At 41.5% G+C, this 8061-nt stretch overlaps 1 protein-coding gene across 3 annotated transcripts in view; it reads left to right on the top strand.

Annotated features, from left to right (window-relative positions):
- The first annotated feature begins 5329 nt into the window (after nucleotides 1-5329).
- aste1a (asteroid homolog 1a) overlaps nucleotides 5330-8061 on the top strand; it is a 43201-nt gene continuing 40469 nt past the window's right edge. Inside the window, exons 1-2 of one of the 3 annotated variants that reach the window (XM_020617340.1) lie at nucleotides 5330-5469; nucleotides 5888-5940. In XM_020617340.1, coding sequence (XP_020472996.1) covers nucleotides 5396-5469; nucleotides 5888-5940 — 127 coding nt within the window. In that variant the 5' untranslated portion in view covers nucleotides 5330-5395. Of the gene's footprint in view, nucleotides 5477-5858; nucleotides 5941-8061 lie in introns of all 3 variants that reach the window. The other 2 variants (XM_020617341.1, XM_020617339.1) reach the window with 2 other exon arrangements.

Genomic DNA, 8061 nt, shown 5'->3' with positions numbered 1-8061 from the left:
GAAGAAGGAAACAGGCTCTGTTTCTCCAAAGCGCAAAGGTAAATGTGGTCGAAAGAGGAAAACCACGCCAAGAGACGATGCTTACTTGATACGGGAAAGTGTGAAAGACCCTAGAAAAACAAGTGATGCCTTAAAAGTTGATTTAAAGGAGAAAGGAATAGAAGTAAGTTCATCCACTGTTCGCAGGCGTCTCTTGGAGGTAGGCCGGAAAGCCTACAGGCCAGTGAAAAAGCAACTCCTGACCAAAGCTATGAAAGTGAAACGCTATAAATGGGCATTGAAATACAAGAACTGGACTAAAGAAGACTGGAGAAAAGTCCTTTTTAGTGATGAAAGCCATTTTTTCGTTCAGGGACAGAGAAGTCAGCATGTTCGGAGGTCACCAACTGAAAAGCTCTGCAATGCCCACATCGACCAGAGGGTAAAACACCCACAAAAAAAGATGTTTTGGGGTTGCTTCAGCTATTATGGCATTGGTAGCTTGCATCCAGTTGAAGGCATGATGCGTTCACCACAATACATTGAACTTCTCCAAAGAAAAGTTGCTCCAGAACTGATAAAGTTATTTCCTGATGGATCCGGTGTTTTTCAACAAGATTTGGCCCTGTGTCACACATCCAAACAGGTGAAGAATTTTTTTGAGGAGAATCAAATTAACACACTGGACTGGCCTGGAAACACTCCCGATCTAAACCCAATTGAAAATTTGTGGTCTATTTGTAAGCAACAACTCCGTGGGATGGACTGCACAACCATAGAGATGATGATTCAGGCCCTAATTCAAGTTTGGCACAAGGACCCCAAAATCATCCTAGACTGTTCAAAATTGGTGGATTCGATGCCAAATCGCATCCAAATGCTTCTCAAGAGTCCAGGAGGTCATATCATGTACTGATGTGAGTGTTAGAACATTGTTCATATAAAGAAAATTGAGAAAAACAGATTTTTGTTGTTTTCAGGGTTTGTTTCAATTAATTTGCACAAGGGTGTAGATGCAGTAGTGCTGTGTTATGTAGACACAACGTGGCAGGTGTCACACACTACCCATACACACAGAGTCCCTTTGAAAATAGTAGTCATCTTTATTTACAGTCAGTCAGTCAGAGAATAACAAATAAAAACAAATAAGATAAAAAAATAAACATATAAAACACATATAACCGTAAGATTAACCAAAATCAGGCACATACAAGCTTCTGAGTTTGGATTAAAAGCCAAGGAAAATAAGTATGTTTTTACCTGGGACCTATTACAGGGGGTAGACTATTCCATAACCTGGGGGCAAAAGCATGGCCCCACTTCATCTTCAATCTGAACCACGGGACATTAGGAGCAAGTGTGTATAACAAAATTAAGTATCCCAGCAGTGAAGGGTTCAGAGCAGAGCTGCTGGGAAACATAACATGGAGTTTGCCTTCTGGTTCTCTAGCTTATAGAGACACTGGAACCATCACAATAGGCTGAAGATGGCGAGTGCAACGTCAAAGCTGAAGGAGACTTCTTCTCTTCTCTTTCGAAGTTTAAAGTAGTGGACATGGAGCTTGTCCTCATTGGGAATTCACTGACACATAAGGATGTTGCTGCTCTTCCCATGCTGTAACCCAGAACACAACATTGTGACCACTGTTTTTACTCTGCCCTACAAATTTGTGTTGTCCAACAAAGTTAAAGAACTTTCCTTTAAAATTTTACTTACATGTTACCCATTAAACTCCATTATTTGTAAATACATTCTGAACATAGAAAAAAATGGTCCTTTTGCAACAAGAAGCTAGAAACTGTAGAACATCTTTTTTCAATGTGTACATGTCACTGTTTTTTCTTTGGATCTTAAAAACATTTTGTTAAGGAAATTTGACAAGCCCTATTTCTCTAGAAATGAAAATATATTATTAACCTGCTCATTATCCTGGTCAAATTCTTTCTTTCTTTCTTTCTTTCAAATTCTTTAATTTCACCATCTTTTAAACAATCTGATCTGAGCAATTACTTCCAAATACTATCACACCTAAAACATTCTAACAAAAACACTAACCAAAACTACTGACCTCTTCAAATTTTTAAATTTCATGTCAGTATAACTTTACATTTGGTGTTTTGTTCCACTTGGTCCTGTCTGTTTCTCTTGTTCCCCTTTATGTTTACTTAAGTTTACTTGGATGGATTTGTTTATCTAATGCATCATGTTTTCCAATTGACTGTTTGTATTGAATTGTATTTCTAGTCTTAAAAAAGCCTCCACAAATCATCTACTCACGTATCAGCCCTCTGCATGGGCAGTACACTGGGAGCTGTGCTGTTCTGGTCGGACATCTTTAGTCTGTCAGTTGAAAACAGAATGTAGCTCTGTAGAACAAAGCGGACGAGCACAGCTTACAAACTGTCTTATGGCTGTAACATGAAAACAGACTTTTCCAGGCATGACACGACATGAGTGGAGCCACAGACAATTTAGGCTACATACAGTTTTAGCTCAGAGTAATTTCAGTAACCTTAAAGTAAAAGTTTATAGTAACTAACCCTTTTGCGTGGTCACGTTGGGTAAAGGAAGGCTTGAATGGCAACGGCTGCTCGGGAATATAACGCAGTGGACTGGAATCGTCCTGACTATGGTTTACAATTCTCCTCTGCTCTCTGTATCGCGCACGGGGGCATTTCCGCCCGATGCCCGAGCACACTCCCACCAGCGGGCAGAGAACAGAAAACGTGTGTTGGAAAATATGTCGCGTGCGTCTATTCCAAATATCCAGAGTAAAGAATGTAAGGAACAGCCAATGGGGGCCTCGTGATGCATTCAAATCACCTCGTAAACTCTGAAACACTGCTCAAATGGCCGCGATATTTAATTTAAAAATGTGAGCTTGGCTGTACACGGATCAGGCATAACATTATGACCACTGACCGGTGAAGTGAATAACACTGACTGTCTGTTACAGTGGCACCTGTCAGTGTGTGGGGTATATTAGGCAGCAAGTGAACATTCAGTCCTCGAAGTTGATGTGTTGGAAGCAGTGATTAGGAAGTCTGAGTGACTTTGACAAGGGCCAGACTGTGATGGTGAGATGACTGGGTCAGAGCATCTCCCACACTGCAGGTCTTGGTGGGTGTTGTTGGTCTGCACTGGTTAGTACCTACAACAGTGGTGTAAGGAAGGACAAATGGAACTGGTGACAGGGTCATGGACACCCACGGCTCACTGATGATGAGGTTGACCTACTGTAGATTAAACTTTTAGAGTATAGTAGAGTAGAGTAGACTAGAGTAGGTACTTTATTGATCCCACACTGGGGAAATTTCTGTGTTAGGGCAACCATAGAGAACAACCAACATAACACCGTAAGAACAGACACATAAGAACAGAACTTAATAAAAACACGGAAAAGAACACAACGAGGACACAGCTGCTGTAACTTGCTGCCTCGCTTGTCCTCGCAGCCACAGTTTTCACTACTTATACATAAGTTATTAACTGAATTGTAGACACATCTATGCTCTTCCTAACAGTATAACTGTGGAAGCAAATGGATCCACAGAAAATGCACAGTGAGCTGCAGAGTGACACGAGTGCCAACCAGCAACCACCTGCCACATTGACTCCTATGTAAAGAGTTTTTGGCAGGTGGTCATAATGTTATGGCTGATCAGTGTATATTACAAACATCAGCCTCATCTGCTCTCTCGGATTTTTTATACCTTGTCCCAATTAAGGCCCAGAACCTACAAAAAACCTCTTAAAACCCATTTACCACATCATTCATATTATTTATGATCTTATCATTGTACATAAAATGCAGTGGATAACTTGAATTTCTTGTTCCATTTTTAATAATGTCATTTAACACACCCCATATACCCGTAATGTTGCCTTTATTATCCTATGTTTCTTATGATATTCCTTACATATTATCATACGATTCGTGAACTTATTTTTATAGTTTTTATATTTACTTTCTGCATCTTTAGTTCTATACTTTAATGCTCAGTATAAGGTATTTTGTTACAGGCATTTTGTAACCCCTTTGAGATCAACTGGGGTTAAAAAACAAACAAACAAAAAAACTTTGCAGGCATGAGAATCTGAGATAATCACATGTAAATCATAGACATGCACTGACAAACTTAGCGATAATATAACAAGTACATAAAATGACAAACTAGTTGTGGGTGAGCCCAGCAAGCAGATGACAGACTGACAAGAAATGCAGAGAATGAAAAGATTAAATGAAGTATGTGGGTTGATGTAAACAGAGGAAAAAAGTGATTTACAGAAGTACAGAGGGCTGGTGCAGGGAGGGTTTGATGCAACCTGGGACAGTAAAAACATCGAGTTAAAAGCACAGATGGTGAAAAAATGTACAACCAATTACTAAAATGTGCTACAGTAAACCAACTGATAATCACTACTGAGGAACCTGGGAACCTGTTGAACAAGAATATGGTGGGCTTTGCTGATAACAGTTTGAACTGAATTTTTTAAATGACCCTATATAGAAAGTAATAGGCTATTGTTATGAATTTTAGTATTGAATTATTCATTAATGCTGCAGTACATAAACTTGATAATCATCACAGAGGTACCTGGGGGACCCACTGAACAAGAATCTGGTGGACTTTACTAATAAGAGTTTGATTTGATTTCTTAAAGTATCCCTATGGGATATTATTGTTTAGATTTTAGCACCTAATCACTAACATGCTCTATTGAAAAGGTAAGACATTAATGGCAGATCGCACATCGGCCTTTACCATACAACCCAATGAAGACGCGCAAGTGATTCTAAAGCCGAGATAGCGCGACCGTGCCTGCTAAAGATCACTGGGTCAGAATTAAAGCTAGATCTGAAATACATTCTCTGGAGGTGAAGCATGGATAGATCTGTCACTTTCTCCTGACATGGATCCTGAACAAGTGCAATAACACACACAGAGGTGTTTTTAAACTCCCTCCTCATCCTGTTCATAGAGAAAAATCCACAGCAAGTTGGTGAAGGAATTGTTGGTTTGGTGTAAAGACCAAGGCTGGATTACCAGCCCGGTGGTAGAAGGGTAAACGTTTTCGTTCCCAAGACTCGGGGGTAGAGAGGCTGAAGGCTGCGGCAGCAGTGATGGAAGAAGTACTTAAGTATAAGTAGTAACACCACACATCCTCAGTTACAAGTAAAAATTCCGCATTTAAAATGTTACTTAAAAGTTAAGTATCCAAAGTACCAGGAGTCAGCACGGCCCATGTCACACTGTCTATGATACTGTTGGATCATATGACTGATGCCCTTATGTGCACATCACTGTAATGTTGCAACTGATGTCAGGAAAGTGAAACTTAAGGAAACGGAGAGACAGATACTCGGTATAAGAGCGGAGGAGCCGACGACTCATCAGCACACTCCGACCGACCATGGGCGTCCAGGGCCTGGCCACTTTGGTGAACACGTACCCGCAGATCTACCGGGACGTCCGGTTCATGGGGAGGCGGCTGGTGATCGACGGCTGCAACCTGCTGCACCTGCTGTACTTCAACTCAGGTGGGACTCACATAAAACACGGTATTCCGACTGCGGTACTGCGCAGAGGAACAAACTTTACTTTTTACTTCATTTCTCTCCCTTGACAGCTGCTGTTACAATGCACACGAAGTAGATTTTAATTCAGTTTATAATTGTATTATCAGATCTGTGTACGTACAGCTGTCAGCAGGTGGAAACCGTGTATCTCTATAATAACAATCAGCTGACATAGATTATGTCATTGCAGTGAATGTCACCTTCGGCTCTTCCCGTTAGGGGTCGCGAATCATCACACTGACAATTCGCATGTTAATACAGTATTTGGCAGATACCTTTCTTGAGGCGACGTCGCAGATCTACCGGGACGTCCGGTTCATGGGGAGGCGGCTGGTGATCGACGGCTGCAACCTGCTGCACCTGCTGTACTTCAACTCAGGTGGGACTCACATAAAACACGGTATTCCGACTGCGGTACTGCGCAGAGGAACAAACTTTACTTTTTACTTCATTTCTCTCCCTTGACAGCTGCTGTTACAATGCACACGAAGTAGATTTTAATTCAGTTTATAATTGTATTATCAGATCTGTGTACGTACAGCTGTCATCAGGTGGAAACCGTGTATCTCTATAATAACAATCAGCTGACACAGATTATGCACGCAATATAGTTTTTATTCGTAAAAGTGATGGAAGAAATATTCAGATCTGTATTAAAGGCACCGGTACCTCCATATGTAAACACTGTATTGCATTTTTACTTTAGATGAAGTAGGTCTATAGAAGTATTGACAGCAAAATATCAACAACACAATACTTTATAGCCCATTACTGAGTTAACAGGGCTCCATCAAAATCTAAGCGGACAATTTGACCTCATCTTGAGTTTTATTTTTACATGTAGAAATTTTGAATAAATGTACATATTTACACTATAATGCTGTTTTAATCAAATTTAAGTGTGTATTAATGTATTTATTACCAACTATCTCCTCCTGTTATGGCCTCATGATGCTATAAACAGACAATGAATAGCAATAAAGAAAAACACTTACGGAATAATATAAAATATGGCCTTATGAAAGCTGTTGTAATTCATACATCATCATACATCGGCTTTTGTGAGGATGTGTGTGTGCCCACCAAGCCCTTCCGCACATATACATACAACAACAAGCTGGGTTAAGGGGCCAGAAGGTGATATCATTTAATATGAGGATATCATTGCTCATTTTCATTCACAGGACGTTTCCTAGTTCACACAAAAACTGACACAAACAGTTGTGTCAAGAATGAAGTGAGAGAGAAGGTGAATCCCTGGTTCCATTCTCACCTCCTCACAGCTGATCAATCCCAAGTAAATGCCAAAAGACTTTGTGCAAATGTCTGCGTGCACACCAAATGTCTGTGGGCCAACTGCACATACACCAGAAAACCGAGTTACCTCTACCCATATCTTTATAATAATAAATTATTAGAAGAATATAAAGATACTAAAGGGGAATTCATGCTATCATACCCTCATGCGCATGTAGATGAGAGACGCGCATGCATTCCTAGTCATGCTTCAAATCAAGGGCCTGTCCTCTGTCCACTTACCCCTACGGTTTCCAGTCACTGTGGTACAATGCGCAGTCAGAGGTCTACACAGAGTTTGCGCGGGCCCTGGCGAATCCAGGAAGATGACAAAATTATATCATGTGACCTTAGCGGACACACAAAGTATGAATTGCCTCTAAAATGACTCAAACCCTTGGTAGAGACACATGCATGGTATCTGTCTTTTTCTTTTAATGCGTGGAACATCAAAATGCGCATGCTTGGAGAACATCGAGGATAAGTCAGCTCACCAAATGTGTCAGGACTGTTTGCATGCCTTAGCACACCTTAAGTTGCAGACATTTGCAAAATTTGCCAAAACTCAGAAGATATTTCCACAGTGGAGGCTTTAAACATGGCCCACTGTGATTCATCTCTCCGCAGGCGGGAGATGAAGATCATTGAAGGAAGTAGGAAGTTGAGCAGTTCTGTCCCACAATATCCCCCAAACCTGGAACAACACACCTGAGCTGGATTGGGTGGTTGGCTTCCTACCACCATGAACTCCCTTATGCCCAGATATGGTGGTTGTTGTGGATAATCCATGAATACCATGTGAGTCCAGTCATAAAGCAGCAGTCAGGTTCAGATCATTTATGCTGAATTCCAGCATTCAAGCATGCGTGTCTGCTAATAATGCAGCATTCAGAGTGTTCATTGTGTTTCCTTTGGCTGCCGGTCAGGTCTGGATGAGAACCACGGCGGAGAGTACGCTGCCTTCGAGGACGTGATTGAGAAGTTCGTCACTGCCCTCAGGGACTGTAGGATCACACCGTACGTTGTGCTGGATGGTGGCACAGACTGTACCGATAAGAAGCTTGAAACTTTGACGCAAAGAGCCAAGGATCGGATCATGAAAGCCCATCGAGCTGCAGCAGAGGGCAGCCAGGAGCGTATCCTGCCACTGCTGGCCAAGCTAGTGTTCAGACAGACACTGGACCGGCTGGGGGGTTCGGCGGGC

Source organism: Monopterus albus, unplaced genomic scaffold, assembly GCF_001952655.1.
Source record: "Monopterus albus unplaced genomic scaffold, M_albus_1.0 scaffold189.1, whole genome shotgun sequence".
Lineage (NCBI taxonomy): Eukaryota > Metazoa > Chordata > Actinopteri > Synbranchiformes > Synbranchidae > Monopterus > Monopterus albus.
This window is presented reverse-complemented; position numbering and strand designations above follow the sequence as displayed.